We start from the raw sequence: 20,092 nt of genomic DNA, 5'->3' as shown, positions 1-20,092 counted from the left end.
ACACCACAGTTCAAAAGCATCAATTCTTTGGCACTCAGCCTTCTTCACAGTCCAGCTCTCACATCTATACATGACCACTGGAAAAACCATAGCCTTGACCAGACAGACCTTTGTTGGCAAAGTAATATCTCTGCTTTTGAATATGCTATCTAGGTTGGTCATAACTTTCCTTCCAAGGAGTAAGCATCTTTTAATTTCATGGTTGCAATCACCATCTGCAGTGATTTTGGAGCCCCCCAAAATAAAGTCTGACAGTGTTTTCACTGTTTCCCCATCTATTTGCCATGAAGTGATGGGACCAGATGCCATGATCTTCGTTTTCTGAATGTTGAATTTTAAGCCAACTTTTTCACTCTCCACTTTCACTTTCATCAAGAGGCTTTTGAGTTCCTCTTCACTTTCTGCCATAAGGGTGGTGTCATCTGCATATCTGAGGTTATTGATATTTCTCCTGGCAATCTTGATTCCAGCTTGTGTTTCTTCCAGCCCAGCATTTCTCATGATGTACTCTGCATGTAAGTTAAATAAGCAGGGTGACAATATACAGCCTTGACATACTCCTTTTCCTATTTGGAACCAGTCTGTTGTCCGTGTCCAGTTCTAACTGTTGATTCCTGACCTGCATACAGATTTCTCAAGAGGCAGGTCAGGTGGTCTGGTATTCCTATCTCTTTCAGAATTTTCCACAGTTTATTCTGATTCACACAGTCAAAGGCTTTGGCATAGTCAGTAAAGCAGAAATAGATGTTTTTTCTGGTACTCTCTTGCTTTTTCCATGATCCAGCAAAAATTGGCAATTTGATCTTTGGTTCCTCTGCCTTTTCTCAAACCAGCTTGACCAAATTAAACCTCTATAAAACAATCCATTTATTGCTAAAGCATTGGTATATAGTTTGTTTCCTGTGATATAAAATGTTTGGAGTAGAAGACCCTAAGATTTACCCAAGCATAAACCATCCAGGATTAAAAAACTTGACTATCAGGTGATTTTAGTCATAATTCCAAATACAGTCAAATTAGGGTGAAAGAGAAAGATAAAAATGAGTTGGCATCTAAATCTGACATGTTTTCTACTTTATTTAAATCTGGCTACAGAAATAACTGGTAAGAAGAATTTTATGACTCTGTCAGCATATTCTTTTCATCCTTAAGTAAATTTAATATCCTTCCCATTTCTTTCTAATAATGAGAGCTGTATATGTTTTTGAAAAAAGAATATTGGGATGTTTCAATGATATTTAATGAGTTTTAATATGATCACACCATGCAGTTCCACAATCATTTCTGCCTCTGCATGATGCTAATTGGACCCTTTCCAAAATACATTAGTCCACTTATGCTGTTTGTTGTCCTAAAATGTTACATTTTCCAATAACCTCCTAAAATCCAGTTTGCTTCCAGTTTAGAGTTATTAAATATATTTTGACATATCAGCTTTTCAATAAATAAAATCCTTCTTTTGTTTCATTTGCCAAATTTTGCTAGATGTCTTAGCAAATTAAAAAAAAAAAAAGAGTAACATTGAGCTAATGCTATAACTGTTGATGCCCAAATCTATCAGTAGACATTTGCTTCTATGCTACTACATACATGGCAAGACATACATTTTTAAAAGTGTAGAAGACAGTGACTGTTATGGGAATATCAAAGTCTTTTTTCCCGACAGTCGGAATCATGCATGGATAGATACCAATACAGAAAAGTAGTAATCTACGAAATTAAGGCAAAGATGACATTTGTTTTCAGCACTGCCACTACGGTTGCTCTCCTATTCCTCTCCTAGTTTCCTCTCCTTAGGAATGTAACATAATATACCAGATGTTAACCATTTTCTCCCTTAGTCTATTAGTCTATGTTAGTCTTTTCCCATTTTGTCTATTCATTGCAATGTCCCTTTTAAAAGGTCCTTACAGACATCGTAAGAGGATGTCTTGTCATCCAGACATAGATGCTTGGATTTGTAATAAAAAATTAGAGGAAATACCGTCTTCTTCTCTCGTTATACAAGAACTTCTGTTAGATTCCAGAAGGTTGGACCTTCCTACCTTATTCATACCAGCAAACTCAGAATTTAGCTTTAGTGCCTGACACATAGAAAGGATTAAAATTTGCTATTAAGCTGAACAAATGTAACTAATAATAGGCAACCTTATTCCCTGCTTTAATCCTATTAGATCACAAACTATTGAAATCCGTGGGATTTCTCTTCTCAACTAGACTTCAGGTTCCTCAAGTGCAGGGATCTTGCCTTTCGCACCAACTTGGTAAGTTTCTTATCTGTGGAAATCAAAAACTTTAGAGCTAAATTACGAGAAACCTACAACATGATTAGGTAGCTGGGCAGGTAGAAAATACTAATATTAAAACTGGGTGAGGATTCCCGCTTCTTGAGCATCACTGGAGCGTCTCCGCGCTCATGTTGCCCCGGCAACGTAGGAGCGCGCCCGCCTCCGGCCCGGCCCACAATCCTCCCCACCGCTCAGCTCTTCCACCGCCTCCCGGGACCCATACTTCCGCCCCGACTTGCAAACTGGGACCTTGAGTCTCACTATCTCTGTGCTGCCTAACTAAAAATACGGAAGAAAAATAACTTCAAGTAAAAGAGTATTCTTTCCATACGACCCGAAACTGTGTTCCAGAAATATACACACAAAAGCATTCGCTATTTTGATCTTTTAAGCTCCGCCCAACTTGAGCCTCTGGGTCCAATTTTCAGGCAGTGCTTTGGACAGCCGCATCTTCGGAGGACCCCAGCTTGCGGAAGGAGACGTGGACCTGAGTTGGGAAAAACGCCGGGGTGGCAGTGGGAGATTTTGCACGGGTTTGCTGCGAGATTTCGGTCCCGAACGGCGGCACCATGTAAGTATTGGCTTTCCAGCCGCCCCATTCCGCGGTCCCGCTGCCCGACCTTAATCTCTCCCTCTCTCTTCCTCAGGTCGAAAGTTTCTTTTAAGATCACACTGACGTCGGACCCGCGGCTGCCATACAAAGTGTGAGTAGCTTGGCCGCGGTGGGGGGTTGGAGGGGCTGTCGAGTTGGGGGGAAGGCGACTCGAGCCATCCCAGCGGCCGCCACCTCAGCAGCGCGCGTTCCTCTCCTCTCCCCGAGCCCGCCCCACTCACCTAAACCGGCCCGGGCACGAGGCTGTGCGGGTGTGTGTGATGGGAACGTCGTTGTTGGTTTCCGAGCTCTCTTCGGAACTCGTTTTGGGGGTGGTGGAGTTGGGGCACGTGTGGACCGGGCGCCGGTGATTTGCTGAGATCCTTAATACAGTCTGGAATCTGCTTATCAGAGGACAGGCCTTTCACCACTCTGACCAGCTGTTTGGGGAAGTAAGGCAAGGCCTCCCAGCCCAGGTTCTGAAATGACCAGAGTGTCAGGCCCTTGATTCCCGTTGATGTGACTCCCACGATAGTTGGGCTTAACAAAGTAGAGCCCTTAACTCCCTCTTCTCATCTCTGATTTCTGCTTTACACCGGAGTATTCTCATCAGTGTGTCAGCTGGCTCTGGAAAAGAAAGAGAAGGAGGGAGGGAAGAAGGAGGAAGGCAGCATCAGTAACTATATAAGAGTGCCTGAAAGTGGTACCAGTTCGCTTAATACATGTTGACTGAATGAGTTTGCTGGCAGGCCTCTAGTTGAGTGTGTGTGTGTAGTTGTATGTATAGTTTGTATATGGATATGTGTATATAAAAGGTATATAACGTATGATTTCAGTTCAGTCGCTCAGTCATGTCCGACTTCTTGCCACCTCATAGACTGCAGCACACTAGGTCCTCCTGTCCAACACCAACTCCCAGAGTTTACTCAGACTCATATCCAATGAGTGGTGATGCAATCCAACCATCTCATTCTCTGTCATCCCCTACTCCTCCTGCCTTCAGTCTTTTCCAGCATCAGGATCTTTTCCAGTGAGTCAGTTCTTCACATCAGGTGGCCAGAGTATTGGAGTTTCAGCTTTAACATCAGTCCTTCCAATGAATATCCAGAATTGATTTCCTTTAGGATGGACTGGTTGGATCTCCTTGCAGTCCAAGGGACTCTTAAGAGTCTTCTCCAACACCACAGTTCAAAAGCATCAATTCTTCAGCGCTCAGTTTTCTTTATAGTCCGCTCTCATATCCATATATGACTACTGGAAAAACGATAGCTTTGACTAGACAGACCTTTGTTGGCTACTTTATGTCTCTGCTTTTTAATATGCTGGCTAGGTTGTTCATAACTTTTCTTTGAAGGAGCAAGCATCTTTTAATTTCATGGCTGCAGTCACCATCTGCAGTGATTTTGAAGCCCCAAAAAATAAAAGTCTGTCACCATTTCCACTGTTTCACCATCTATTTCCCATGAAGTGATGGGACCAGATGCCGTGATCTTGGTTTCCTGAATGTTGAGTTTTAAGCCAATTTTCCCCCCTCCTCTTTCACTTTCAAACAGGTCAGGTGGTCTGGTAGTCCCATCTCTTGAAGAATTTCCCACAGTTTGTTGGGATCCACACAGTCAAAGGCTTTGGCATAGCCAGCAAAGCAGAAGTAGATGTTTTTCTGGAACTCTCTTGCTTTTTTGGTGATCAGCAGATGTTGGCAGTTTGATCTCTGGTTCCTCTTCCTTTTCTGAATCCAGCTTGAACATCTGGAAATTCACAGTTCACATACTGTTGAACACTGTCTTGGAGAATTTTGAGCATTACTTTGCTAGCGTGTGAGATGAGTGCAGTTGTGTGGTAGTTTGAACATTCTTTGGCATTGCCTTTTTTTGGGATTGGAGTGAAAACACATTTTCCAGTCCTATGGCCACTGCTGAGTTTTCCAAATTTGCTGGCATATTGAGTGCAGCAATATGCCACACATATTGTGTGGCATGTTTCACGGCATCATCTTTTAAGAATATGTAAGTAAAAGCAGCTCTGAGATTTTTGGGAAAACACGCTTTAACTTTTTAAGGCCACTTTTCACTTGTCAGGCAGGTAGATATGTACTGTAATAGAGAAGCGTCGTTTTGAGTTGCTAACAGTTGCATTCTAGAAAGGATGTTGCAGTTGTAGATTTATTCTGGGGGAATATCCCAGTTTTTATGGTTAGTTTTGCTTGTTAATTGATTCCTTGTTGATGTTGCTACTTGGTTATAGAAATGTTGGAATCAAACATTTTCTGTCATGTACAGGATGCGTTAGAAACACCTTAGACTCTTTCAGCTCAGATGGTAAAGAATCTGCCGGCAGTGCGGGAGACCTGGGTTCCATCCCTGGGTTGGGAAGACCCCCTGGAGAAGGGAACGGCTACTTACTCCAATATTCTTGCCTGGAGAATTCCAGGGACAGAGGAGCCTGGCGGGCTACAGACCATAGCATCACAAAGAGTGGACAGAACTGAGTGCCTTTTACTCTGACTCTTGCAGTCTAATTCCAGTCTTTCCAGTCTTAACTCCCTGCCTCACCTCCCCAGCCCCCTCACTACCACCATCATTTAAAGTTTCAGCCATCCTAGTTGCATATTGACAGCAAATCTTTTGAAATCTGCCTGCTCTGGCACACATTCTGTTCTGTGCTTGGAATGTAGTTTTGTGAGTACCACTACCTGCTAACATCCTTTAAGGATTAAAATTTCACCTCCATGACAATTTCTGTGATGGTATAGAAAGTTCATGTCGCCCTTCTCTAAGTGTCCTATACAAGCTTCATTCTTTATAACACTGGTCAAGTTATGCCATATTTCTGTTTATGTGAGATTTTTTTATTTAAAAAAAAATGCCAGTAGTTTACTTTAAAAGGTCACCTTAGTGTACAGGATGGTTGGCATCTTTTCAAAATACCAATGTAATGTAAGAGTAAGTGATGTGACTGGCAAACTCAAGGGCGTCAGATCTAGATAAAGTCTCTGGAGTGAAAGTAACTCCCAGTCCCTGTGCAATTTTCTGTCAGAACATTCACTATAATATGCTTTTATGTTTTGTTGATTTTTTTTTTTTGGATAGTCTCACCAATTTAATCTGTGGAGAGAAACTTTTGTTAATGAATATCAGCATGACATTTAATTATATGGTACAAGGACATTTCCTGTCTCTAGTGCAAAAGTGAATTGAAACCCCAAAGTTTTAGAAGTTCTCTACAGGCAAGAGTTTTAGGACAGCGATTCTCAGGTTCTGAACTGTAAGTAAACCATAGAAATACTTGCAAAGTACTATTCCTGGCTTTGTAAATTTTTACATTACCAGTTCATTAGGTATTTTTTAAATAAATGGCTTTTCTTTATAATTTTATTTGTCTCTTTTTATTCCATATAAAAAAGGAAAGGGGAAAAAACATGTTCTGTTTTCACTCTTTAGCAGTATTTTGGGGGAGTGGAATATGGCAGCCAAGAAATCCATTCACACTTTACTTATTGAAAATCATTGTAATGTGCAACATCAGATGTAATGATTTTTGTACTCAGCATTCAATCTGTAGACTGAGTGAGGAGGTGGTATATATACCTGAGAATGTTACATATAGTAGTTGGTATTAAATCATTAGAGAACAATACAGTGGTGACAAATAGAGAAGTTTCCAAGAGAAATGTTAACTTTCTCAACTTTGAAAGAGATTCTGGTCACAGAAAGTAATTTGTTTTTATGGTTAAGTTGAACAGTTGATTGTTTATCAGTGATCTTGAATATACTTGCCACAATTCAAGTCAAAACCACACATCACTCTTCAGAATGTTATTTCAGATTGTGTTGTATGAGCCTTTTTCATATGTTATAAAGGTGGGAAATTGTTTCGCATTTTGCCATGGTAAACATACTCATTTTTACCAGCTTGGACTATTATTTTTGACTTGGTGATTGAAAGTGCACAGAAAAGTTCATGAAAAGATGATGCTCCCCAGGTAACCTGCTCTTCTAATGAAAACGATCACGTTCCTGCATAGGATGAACTGTAGGTGGCAAAGTGTACTTAAGATTGAGGAGAGATTCCACTTTTTGAAATCCATTTTTGGGAACGAGAAGCAACCTACATGCTAGACCTATTTCTGTCAAAGTATTAAACATGTACAAATCCACACCTGTATAGGTTATGCATTTTCAAGTGGACCTGAGGGTACCATGTCAGCTATAAGGCTAATTATTGCTTTCTTTTTTAGACTTAATGCACATAGTGTACAATCAGAACAGCCAGCCTCAGACTCAAAAGACAGCTTTGCCAAGGTCTGCTACAATAGCTGAAATAAGTAACAAAGGACTTAAAAAATCAGCCTTTCAAAAAATTCTTTTTTAATTCTTGCAGACTCAGTGTTCCCGAAAGTACACCTTTCACAGCAGTCTTAAAGTTTGCAGCAGAAGAAGTAAGTATAGAAATTGGAACAGCCTGTAGAGAATACAATTTGTGTCTGAAAATGTGTCTCAAAAATCTGCATGTGTCTTGACCTCCCACTTCCACACAAGTTCATTGGTAGGTTTATGGTGTCAAAAGTTAAACCTCACTTAAAAGTAAAAGAAGAGTGAGAGTTGAGACCCACAGATACAAGAATAGGTTACACAAATTGACATATTAATTTAATGTAACTTGAATTATAAGGAGAATCCTTATTGAAATTGAAAAGATAGTGATATGTCAATTTTTTAAAAACTTCACACTGTATGCTTGTATTTTTACTAACTTTGATTCTGGAAGTATAATTTTATTATATATTTATCATGTTTTTCAATTTTTCTCTCTAAGCATGTGCAGTGTCAATAAAATCTATTGTTTTTGAAAATATGATTGAGTTTCTGTTTTTAAGAAATAAAATTTTTCCAGAGATTTTCATCAGAGGCATCTATAAAGTAACTGTTTGTACTTGACAATTAGAAGAGAAGCTTATGACTTGGGAGACTTAGGGTTCCTCTTTTAACTGTGTCATTAATTATTTGTTTGACATGACAGTCTCTCTTCCTGAAATTTCTTAATCTGTAAAATGGAAATCTTATCCTTCCTGCCCAATTACATGATTTTGAGTAAAAATATAATAGCATTTATATTTAATGTTGTGGAATCTTTCAGTAAGAGTAAGAGTTGACTTGAGTTGTCCGTGGATATAAAACCCTAATATAATTCTCTTAATAAAAAATAAAATCCCCCAACATAAAACTGGAAATTAATTTAAATAATGAGTTGTCAAAGCCTGAGAGGAACTTCTTAGCATCCTAAATTGTAAAACACAGTGGGATCTGAAGTAGAAATAAATGAAAACTGAGGAACTTCGCATCTAGGAAAAAACTTGTCAGTACTGTAGAAAGAAGTGGTAGTTTCTGTATGTACATCAGTAGTAAAGCTTCCCCAAATTTCAGTTAAATAGCATTGTTACTATAGGCTGGAAAAGGGAAAAATTGTGTCTGTAGTTGCTTTTGATTTTTATTGTCATGTAATAGGTTACCACTAAAGAAAACATGTAACTTAAAATGGACATAACTAAGAATAACAACCAGAAACTTTGTCATATTCAGGTTGTAGAAATCTGAGATTGCCTATAATTTAGGTGTTTTATTTAAAAAGTATTCAGTACAGTTCAGTTCAGTCGCTCAGTTGTGTCCCAACTCTTTGCAACCCCATGAATCACAGCACGCCAGGCCTCCCTGTTCATCACCATCTCCCAGAGTTCACTCAGACTCATGTCCATCGAGTCAGTGATGCCATCCAGCCATCTCATCCTCTGTTGTCCTCTTCTCCTCCTGCCCCCAATCCCTCCCAGCATCAGTCTTTTCCAATGAGTCAATTCTTCTCATGAGGTGGCCAAAGTACTGGAGTTTCAGCTTTAGCATCATTCCTTCCAAAGAAATCCCAGGGCTGATCTCCTTCAGAATTGACTGGTTGGATCTCCTTGCAGTCCAAGGGACTCTCAAGAGTCTTCTCCAACACCACAGTTCAAAAGCATCAATTCTTCAGCGCTCAGCCTTCTTCACAGTCCAACTCTCACATCCATACATGACCACTGGAAAAACCATGGTCTTGACTAGACGGACCTTAGTTGGCACAGTAATGTCTCTGCTTTTGAATATGCTATCTAGGTGGTCATAACTTTTCTTCCAAGGAGTAAGTGTCTTTTAATTTCATGGCTGCAGTCACCATCTGCAGTGATTTTGGAGCCCCCAAAAATAAAGTCTGACACTGTTTCCACTGTTTCCCCATCTATTTCCCATGAAGTGATGGGACCAGATGCCATGATCTTCATTTTCTGAATGTTGAGTTTTAAGCCAACTTTTTCACTCTCCTCTTTCACTTTCATCAAGAGGCTTTTGAGTTCCTCTTCACTTTCTGCCATAAGGGTGGTGTCATCTGCATATCTGAGGTTATTGATATTTCTCCCGGCAATCTTGATTCCAGCTGGTGTTTCTTACAGTCCAGCGTTTCTCATGATGTACTCTGCATATAAGTTAAATAAGCAGGGTGACAATATACAACCTCCATAAAAACTAGTGTAAAATTTATTAAAGTATATTTTGAAGTTACTTTAAGTTTACTTAAAATTTTTAAAACATAAAGGACATTTACAATTAAGAATGTGCCATATGGACAATAAAATTGTTTTTTTTTTAGGTACATAGGCCTGTAACAAGTAATTGTTTTCATGTGTAGTTCTTATTTTAAAACTTGATGTTAAATTCATAAATTTAAATGAGCTCTTAGTTTTTTCTCAACTATGGTGTGTGATTATTGTAAATACTGAGAGCAGTATTTCCCAGAATGTTTTCCCCAGACCACTAGAACCACAAAAAAAAAATAAAATAACCATTAAAAACTGAGATTGGGATCAGTGGTCTAAAAGTATGGGGCGTTACTGACTATTTTTTTTATTTTTCTGGAATCAAATAAACTATATTAGCAGCATACTAAAGGATTTTGAAAAGATTCCCAGTTCAGTTCAGTTGCTCAGTCCTGTCTGACTGTTTGCGACCCCATGAACCACAGCACGCCACACCTCCCTGTCCATCACCAACTCCAGGAGTCCACCCAAACCCATGTCCATTGAGTCAGTGATGCCATCTAGCCATCTCATCCTCTGTCGTCCCCTTCTCCTCTTGCCCTCAATCTTTCCCAACATCAGGGTCTTTTCCAGTAAAGTCAGACTTTCTTATCAGGTGGCCAAAGTGTTGGAGTTACAGCTTCAACATCAGTCCTTCCAGTGAACACCCAGGACTAATCTCCTTTGCTGTCTAGGTTGGTCATAACTTTTCTTCCAAGGAGTAAGCGTCTTTTAATTTCATGGCTGCAAACACCATCTGCATTGATTTTGGAGCCCCAAAAAATAAAGTTAGCCACTGTTTCCACTGTTTCCCCATCTATTTCCCATGAAGTGATGGGACCAGATGCCATGATCTTCGTTTTCTGAATGTTGAGCTTTAAGCCAACTGTTTCACTCTCCTCTTTCACTTTCATCAAGAGGCTCTTCAGTTCTTCACTTTCTGCCATAAGGGTGGTGTCATCTGCATAACTTAGTGTTTTCCAAACAATCATAAAACTATAATATTTATAAAGCTAATCTGTAGCATAGAAGTGCTTATTAAATTATTGGAAAAATGAATGAGCTATGAACACATTTGGACAAATGAGAGCATTAAGAGAATAATTCTACCTTTAAGCTACCAATAAGCTCCATACCACATTTCATTGACTCATAAAGCACTTACATCTCTGAATAAAGATGAGTGGAGGCTGTCTGTCATGGTTGACCATGTGACAGTCACATAATTGTCCAACTGACATCACCTGCACCCCTACTTGTACTTAGAGGTATTTCTTGGTGGCATTAATTGGACTATTGCAATCCCATATTAAACACAAGAGAGCATTTGTTGTTTGAACTGACTATTTCTACCAAGAAATTTTAGGACTATCCTAAGCAGTTACTTAGCTTTTATTTTCACTAGTGCCTGAGCATTATATATGACCAAAGTAAATCGTGTATAAGTCTGAAAGATCAAACACTGGGTTATAGATTCATTGACGGTGTTTTTCCTGTTTTATGGTGCATAAAACAAGATGCATTTTACAATCTCTGGTGTCCTAAATACAATGAAATGCAATTTTTAAAAAACAGGTGGCCCTAGTGGTAAAGAACCTGCCTGCCAATGCAGGAGACGTGGGTTCAATCCCCGGGTCAGGAAGATTCCCCTGGAGAAGGAAATGGCAACCCAATCCAGGGTTCTAGCCTGGGAAACCGCACAGACAGAGGAGCCCAGGTGGTACAGTCCGTGAAGCTGCAAAGAGTTGCACACAAATGAAGCGACTTTGCACAGCACATTATTCTTTAAAGATAAAGCAGATTGTAATACTTTCTTTGATGATGTTACTTATCCTAAAAGATAAATTACATTTAAAATTATAGAATTGATTATATGTACCCTATCATTCTAACTATCTTTTATACTTAGCATTTTATATGCTTATATGTATTTTTTCTTTTCTTCCTTTTTAGTTTAAAGTTCCTGCAGCAACAAGTGCAATTATTACCAATGGTAAGAATTTGTCTTAAACCTGTTTATTAACAGAGCTATTAGCTGTTTAAAAGAAACCAAATTAGTTAAAATTGACTTAAAATACAAAAACCCTAAACCTTATATCAACATAAATGATACACATAATTGTAAACACTAAGTCGAAGTTATTGTTCATAATTGTGTCTTCAGTTTTTTCTGTGCTTTTGTTACGTAGTACAGTAGTTTATGGGCTTCCCTGGTGGTTCAGATGCTAAAGAATCCACCTGCAGTGCAGGGGACCTGGATCAATTTCTCGGTCAGGAAGATTCCCTGGAGATGGGTGTGAACCCATTCCAGTATTCCTGCCTGGAAAATCCCATGTACAGAGGAGCCTGGCAGGCCATAGTCCATGGGGTTGCCGAATCAGACATGACCAAGTGACTAAGCACAGCACATTATAATATCATATGTCCTTATGCCAAATTATTGCTGAAAATAACTTGTCATTTAACAAAGTGTTTTCTACTGTATCATAAATGGTTTTAGAATATAGGAAGCTAAGCAAGAATGTACCTTTGCTGTCCCTTGCTATTGCTTTCCTGATAGAAAACAGTTCTTACAGGCTTGGAATAATGAGGATTTTATCCAGTTAGATAGTATAAATTAAATTCTGACTATCTTTGGATACTAAAAATAATTAATGAAACCAGCCCAAAGAGAAAATACTGAAATAAAATGAGGAACAAAGGTGGCAGGAAAAGCTTAACTATTAAGAATACAAAGTCATGGTCCCAGGTACTGGTGAGTAGTTCATGTATAGTTAAGAAAGACTAAGAGAAGGTGGCTTAATGAGCAGTAAGTAGTATGATTTAGTTTAGATAATAATGGAATTTCTCATTCTGAAAAATTGTGCATGCTGCCACACTGAAATGTGTCTGTATTTGGAAGAAAGCTATCCTTCCTTTTCTGGAAAGTTTTAGATTCATAAATGAATAGCTCCTAGGAGAGTGCTTGTAAACTTTTATCAAGTGTCAGTGGAACTTATATCACTCTGGCTCTTCAGCCTTAAGATTTGATGCCTTAGAGCAATGTTAAATGATGAATGGCATACTTAAGGTCTTTTGGCTTTATTTTTCACTGGATTTGGCAAAACAGTATGAAAAACTATCCTCTGTTGAACTTACTGGGGTCGTTTCACTGACAGACATTGTCTAGTCCAGCGATATGTGTAAAGGCATAATAGTGAGAGATTTCAACAGATAACCTTCATGTTCTGGGCATAACTGTTCAGCTTATGCCTGTATACATAGCAACATTATTTTGACACATTTTTTCTTCTTACTGTTAAAGCCTTTTAGCTTCAGAAATAACTTAGGTCATTTTACAACTTATTTTCTAGATGGAATAGGAATAAATCCTGCACAGACTGCTGGTGAGTATCTGCAATCCATGGCAGTATGGTGAGGCTGTCTGCATCAATTGATAATGAATATGTAATTCATTCTAATTAGACTTGATAGGATTTTACCAAGATAATGGCTGATTTTCAGAGATTGTGTGGCAGTCTTTACCTAAGAGTGTAAATAATTTGTTACATTCTGTGTATCCGCTATATGCTTTTGGCTACAAGAAAGGGAAAATCTGACTAATGAGCATTAAAGTTTTTTAACTAATACATGTAACAAAAAATCTTAAGGTAAGATTGTGCGCTAATGGGAATAATGTTCTGTAATAACTATCTCATTAAATAGTTGTGAGATTGTACATGCAAGTGCTTAGAAGTTTGTGTTATTCATAATAAACATTCAATAAGTACTGACTTATTAATTGGAAGAAGTACAGTCATTTTAATTTCGTGAGACTTAGCCTGTACTGTGAATTTCAAGCTGTTAACATTATGTAGCACTACATATTGATACCCTAACAAGCAGGAAGGGTAAAAGTAGTCTTAAACTTTTTAGCTGACAGTTATGTATTTGAGGTGTACCTTCCTTAGCTTATAGTTTGGTTAAAATATTTTTAAATTAAGCATGATTTAATATAAATGCAGTCTTGAGAAGTAGTTATTTTTAAACTGTTATTTTTTTAAGTACTTCTACAAAATTATATTGTCCTCATAAGCCCTGGGATTGAAATGTAAATTTAGCCATATAACAAATAAAGAGGGATTTAAAATGATAATTTGTTTTTACAAAAGTCGATTGTTCTAAGTGTATAATTTATTAAATCAAAAAGGCTAATTTTTGAAAATTGGGAGGCATTTTGTTGTGTAGATAGTTTTAAACTTGGGTTTAAAGATTTTGTGTTTTCTTACTCTATAAATGTCCAGTAGTTTATATTAATTTGAATTCCTTCTTACTCTGACATGTTGCCTGTTGGATTCCCCTTTAAAGTTGAATTGTGGGCATCATAAAGTGTGAAGAAAATCTCAGTAGGCAGGCCAGACCCAAAATAGGTCAGGATTGTTAAACTTTTGTCACTTGTAGTAATTTACACTTACTTTTCCTGCTCCCAAGTATTTTATTATATATTAAAGCAAATACTGATGATTGTGTTTGGTGGTATTTCTTTGGGTAGTGTCCTTTCTTTTTTTTATCTTTGTGGGTAGTGTTCTTATTTCAAATTTTCAGACGTTTGTTGGGTTGTGAGGATGTGAGAGCAGTAAGAACAAGACATAAATAGCCTCAGCTTCGGTATTGAGGATGTGAGAAGCGTAAGAGCAAGACCTAAGGAGCCTAGACTTGGGTTCTAATGTTTTTGAGCTTTGCACCTACTTGACACTCCTTTGTTTCTTCTGCATCTTAATTGTTGAATTGTTAATGAGAGCATGTCATTTTTTAAATGCCTAACGTTTCGTTCTGTCTGTTTGTGTAGGAAATGTTTTTCTAAAGCACGGTTCAGAACTGCGAATAATTCCTAGAGATCGTGTTGGACATTGTTAATATCCTCTGCTTGGAACATAAAACCCCCTTCCAGAGTAAATATTGGTATTGTTATTACTGTAAAATTGGAATCAGGCATTTGAAATCCTATGAAAATACCAGTAATTGATGACATAATGAAAGGTGACTGTCTGTCCATGCTTGTTCACACTTCACGTGAGGAGAGAATGCATCCAGGCCTAGGGCCCCATGACCACAGAGGATCAGTCTTTCATTGCTGCCTCGCTGCACACACAGGTAGTTCATCAGGGGTGAATGGATCAACCATCTGTGTCACAACCGGAGGATGCTTCTGGTCATTCTTTCTGAAAACATCTGGAAAATTAAAATTTACTGAATCTTCCTCCTTGTCCCTGAATTAAAAATGTAAAAAAGATTATGGATCCACACATGACAGTTGGGTTGATAGCATCTGACTCACAGATAGAAACATAGTTGCATTCCTCCTTATGTATCATTTATGATAAAGAATCATATCAATGAATAACTGTCTTATCATTTAATTTGTTTTAAAGTTTCAGACTTCTTGAGTTCTTAATAAATTTTAATTTGACATCAAAGAGCCCAAAATTGCATTTTCCGTCTAGCCCTTATGGGTAAAATTGGTAGGTATCCCACACCAAGGAGTTTTAGCTATGATCTTGCAGACTCCAGTACTTGTAATGATGAGAATTAAGAATAAAGTAGAAGCATCAGTTGCTGAACTATGCATTCCTTTAGTGATCTCTTTTAAAACAACCTTTAGAATAGGAATCCATGAGAAACCATCATCTTTTTGAGGATAATTCTAAATAGCCTTCAGGGAGAAAGTGTAAAGAAGAACATCTGAAAGTTCACAACAGATCTCATAGAAATGCTAATTTAAATTCTGGTTAATTATACATAATGAAGACCCAACATTTAAGGAAGCATTAAGATTATAGTTGTGGGGTGAATAAGAAGCTAGGAAAGGAAAATGGGGAAGCCCAGATGACCAGGCTTCTAGCAAGAAGGAAAGAAACAAAAGGGAAGGCAAGCAGAAACCTGTAACAAGAGTGTCACAGAAAAGGCCAAACTGGGTAGACAAAACCACAGAGGCTATGGAAAGAACTGAAGGGAAAACAAAACACTTGACATTGTTACAGGGAGCTGAAGATGATCAGAGAAAGCATAGCATGGGCATTGTCAACATACAGTTTCCAGAATTCCCCTTAGTTTAAAGAAAGATATACGTAAGGGAAGATTATGTTGCCCTTAGTGAGGGCATCGGTATCTATGCATATCTTGAAAGGTGCAGGCTCATAGTGATTGAGAACCAGCACTTGACCTGCTGTATTCTAAATGCTGAGGTCTCTGGAGGCAGGCCTGGTTGGTTGGTATCTGTTTTGCACTTTGGACGCCTGGAAAATGTAAGCTTCAAGATACAGGTGTTGAATTATTCATGAATAAAGTATTTCTAAAACCAATTTTTATTGAAATGTGCATAGGCCCTAGGTTCATTGGGGAAAAAAAATTATGCAGCAGAATCAGTATCCGAAAGATGATATTGGTTAAGACTAAGACATAGTTCAGATATTTGACAATGACTAGCAGTCTTCTGAATTGTAAAGGGCAAAAACATTTGTGCTGAGCTGGAAATGTATGTTAACTAATGTTTGTGGAATTTTTTATTTTTATAAGCAAATTTTTATTTTCTGATGCCTGAAGACTCCTGGTCTTTAACAACATTAATGAGAAATTTATGAATGCCTATTTTCTGAATTTTTTGTCTTACTTAGATTTTCCTTCATTCTGTTTCTAGCACAGAATTCTGCCTGATTTGTCACACAGATAGGTTTTATGATGTCTCATAAATTATTTAATATTTTTGTTCTTTGGTTGGAAAATTTTATTGCAGTAAGGTCTTAAAAATATTTTCTTGTATACAACTGGACATGTTATTAAATATGATCTGTAACTTGTTTGTGCAGAATGTTTCAAAGTGGTGTATTTAGTTTAAAGTGCTTTATTGGTACATGATTCATATCTTGTGAAAATACATTTTCTTACACCATAAACCATATTGTCTACTCTTATTTTATTATTAAAGTGCTTAATTAACACACCTGTTGAGGCAGTATATAACAATTGTAGCCCAAAAAAGGGATAGGGGACAAAGATGATTAATGGCTATAGGTCTTAGAAATGAATGTATACTTCCAAACGCCAGTCCATTTTCAGATAAAATTAAAAGTGTAGTTAAGTGTCTATAGTAAGTGTTAAGGCTGGTAGGTCCTGAACCTGTGTGATTATCAAAGTGACCTAGAAAATTATGAATACAGACTTCTAGAAACTACCCCTAAAGTTCTTACTCTTTAAATGTGGAATGATGTGCAAGCATTTCTGTATATAAAAGCAGTCTTAATGATTTCTGCTTTTCAGCTTAGCTTGAGAATTTATAACTTTTCACTTTGTGTGTGTGTGCTTAATCATTCAGTCCTGTCCTGACAATTTGCAGCTCCATGGACTGTAGGCGCTAGGCTCCTCTGTCCATGGGATTTCTCAGGTAAGAATACTGGAGTGGGTTGCCATTTCCTCCAGAGGATCTTCCTGACTCAGAGATGGAACCCACATCTCATGTGTCTCCTGCACTGGCAGGCAGATTCTTTACCACTGAGCCACCTGGGAAACACCTTCATTTTGTAGATGAATAAAATGAAGTCTGAGGGGTCAGAGTGAGTAGAACATGTTCTAGGATCTTGTATTCTTCCTACTGCCCGCTTCTCCAGTAGCTACCGCTTCTCCAGTAGCTACCGCTTCTCCAGTAGCTAAGTGCAGAGATGCTGTAACAGTCTCTTGAGACTCACTGGGAAGTAAGCCTCCTTTTAAAGTGTTGCAAGTCCAGTTGTTTTTTTTTCCCCCTTTGGATTTTAAAAAAAGTTTTAGTAACAGTTACTTGAAAGAAAAGCCAATGGAAAGAAAATTCAGTCCAATTTAAGCCCCTAGTACCCAAATTAAGATACTAAGGATATCTACCATGTCTCTACTCAAAGACCTAGAAATATTTATAACTTGGAAGCATTTATATACTGAAATGGAGCACTTGTAAGATAACTGACTATATATTGGTGTTCCCAAGGCTATTTATAAAATGCATATTATGTAGGTAAATTTTGTGTGTATACTTAGGAGCCTGCAGACCACAATCCGTGGGGTCGTGAAGAGTCTGAGCGACACAACTGAGCAGCTAACACTCCCTTGGGTTTCCCAGATGGCGCCAGTGGTAAAGAACCTGCCTGCTAGTGCAGGAGACATAGAGACATGGGTTCGATCCCTGGATTGGGAAGATCCCTTGGAGAAGGGCACAGCAACCCACTCCAGTATTCTTGCCTGGAAAATCCCATGAACAGAGAAGCCTGGAGGGCTTCAATTCATGAGGACACAAAGAGTCAGACACAACTGAAGTGACTTGGCGCACATACATATACGTGTATATTTTTAATGTATTTAACTATAGAATTAGTGGATATATATACACACATATGAAATACATGTAACTTATCTGAAAGAAATGTATATATATATTTTGAATATGAACATGAATACCCATTTTCAATATATTGAACATCAAAAACTTTTGATAGATACTTTCACATGTCTCATTCTTCACAACAATGCTTTCCGTGGACAGAGGAGCCTGGCGGGCTACAGTCCATGAGGTCAAAAAGAGATACAGCTGAATGACTGACTTATTAAAATATGGTGTAAATATGGTATGATTGTAGGACATTAAGTAAAAGCCAAAGATAACTTTGAGTCTGGTACTGTTCTAGAAGGTGGTACAGACAATTGTTTTTTTAACCTATGTGTCTTGGTGATAGAGCTACAAGATAAGTTCCTGGTAATCTGCTCCTCCAACCAGACTGTTGTGTATAAGCCCCTCCAATGTAGAAATTCTGGAATTACACTCCAATAGTGCCAGAGAAAAATCACTATTTAAACCACACTATTTAATTAAACCATTAATTAAACATTCTTAACTCGATCTGTCCAGTCTATTAGCCATATCCTAATTACCTAAACCAGGTATTTGAAACTCATTAGATTCTTGACTTTCTCTTGCCTTAGCAAACCAATCACAAAACTGACAATCAGATTGATTCTGTTTACAGAATACAGCTCATAACCATCTCCATCATCCAAAGCCCTTTTCCTCTCGTATATGCTCTTATGGAAGCATGGAGCCTCCATTTCCTTTTTCCACACAGTAATCATGAGATATGTGACATGGACACGTGATCATGTAGTTCCACTAGTCAAAATCACACTGAACAAAAATCTGTGCTCTTTGTGACATATGCAGCCCTTCGTGAACTGGTCTTTGTTCAGTCATCTGTTACTGCTGCTGTCTCTCTTACAGTGTCTTTCTCCAGTTCACACTGCACCTACACTGAACTACCAATAATATTCAGTATCTTTGATGCACCTTTGCTTTCTCCATTTATCTGCCTCAAAGCTTGGGACTCATTCATGAAGTTTGAAAGATGTGAATCCTTTCCTCACTCCTCCCAAGTAGAGTTAGGTATTTTAGCTGTCAGGGTGGCAGTGAGAATATAGCCCTCGTCCAAAGTAAGGAGCAGCCGCTGCGCTTTGCTGGAGAGCTAACCCACGTCCAAGGTAAAAGAAACTCAAGTAAGACGGTAGGTGTTGGAGAGGGCATCAGAGGGCAGACACACTGAAACCATAATCACAGAAAACTAGTCAATCTATCACACTAGGACCACAGCCTTGTCTAACTCAATGAAACTAAGCCATGCCTGCGGGGCCACCAAAGACAGGTGGGTCATGGTGGAGAGGTCTGACAGAGCATGGTCCACTGGAGAAGGGAATGGCAAACCACTTCAGTATTCTTGCCTTGAGAACCCCATGAACGGTATGAAAAGGCAAAATGATAGGACACTGAAATAGGAACTCCCCAGGTCAGTAGGTGCCCAATATGCTACTGGAGATCAGTGGAGAAATAACCCCAGAAAGAATGACGGGATGGAGCCAAAGCAAAAACAATACCCAGCTGTGGATGTGACTGGTGATAGAAGCAAGGTCCGATGCTGTAAAGAGCAATATTGCATAGGAACCTGGAATGTCAGGTCCATGAATCAAGGCAAATTGGGAGTGGTCAAACGAGATGGCAAGGGTGAACGTCGACATTCTAGGAATCAGTGAACTAAAATGGACTGGAATGGGTGAATTTAACTCAGATGACCATTATATCTACTACTGCAGACAGAAATCCCTTAGAAGAAATGGAGTAGCCATCATGGTCAACAATAGAGTCTGAAATGCAGTCCTTGGATGTAATCTCAAAAATGACAAAATGATCTCTGTTTGTTTCCAAGGCAAACCATTCCATATCACAGTAATCCAAGTCTATGCCCCAACTAGTAATGCTGAAGAAGCTGAAGTTGAATGGTTCTGTGAAAACCTACAAGACCTTTCAGAACTAACACCCAAAAAAGATGTCCTTTTCATTATAGGGGACTGGAATGCTAAAGTAGGAAGTCAAGAAACACCTGGAGTAACAGGCAAATTTGGCCTTGGAATGTGGAATGAAGCAGGGCAAAGACTATAATGGAGTTTTGCCAAGAGAACACACTCGTCATAGCAAACACCCTCTTCCAACAACACAAGAGAAGACACCACACATGGATATCACCAGATGGTCAACACTGATATCAGATTGATTATATTCTTTGCAGTCAAAGA

The 20,092-nt window shown here is 38.5% G+C and overlaps 1 protein-coding gene across 1 annotated transcript; it reads left to right on the top strand.

Moving 5' to 3' along the window:
* Positions 1-2,507: 2,507 nt before the first annotated feature.
* UFM1 (ubiquitin fold modifier 1) lies at positions 2,508-16,407 on the top strand. Its single transcript, XM_040267027.1, has 6 exons — positions 2,508-2,859; positions 2,936-2,992; positions 7,261-7,318; positions 11,429-11,468; positions 12,829-12,861; positions 14,304-16,407. Coding segments are annotated over exons 1-6 (258 nt in total). The 5' UTR covers positions 2,508-2,857; the 3' UTR covers positions 14,372-16,407.
* The last annotated feature ends 3,685 nt before the right edge of the window (positions 16,408-20,092 follow it).

The sequence above is a fragment of the Oryx dammah genome, unplaced genomic scaffold (genome assembly GCF_014754425.2).
Source record: "Oryx dammah isolate SB20612 unplaced genomic scaffold, SCBI_Odam_1.1 HiC_scaffold_24, whole genome shotgun sequence".
NCBI lineage: Eukaryota > Metazoa > Chordata > Mammalia > Artiodactyla > Bovidae > Oryx > Oryx dammah.
This window is presented reverse-complemented; position numbering and strand designations above follow the sequence as displayed.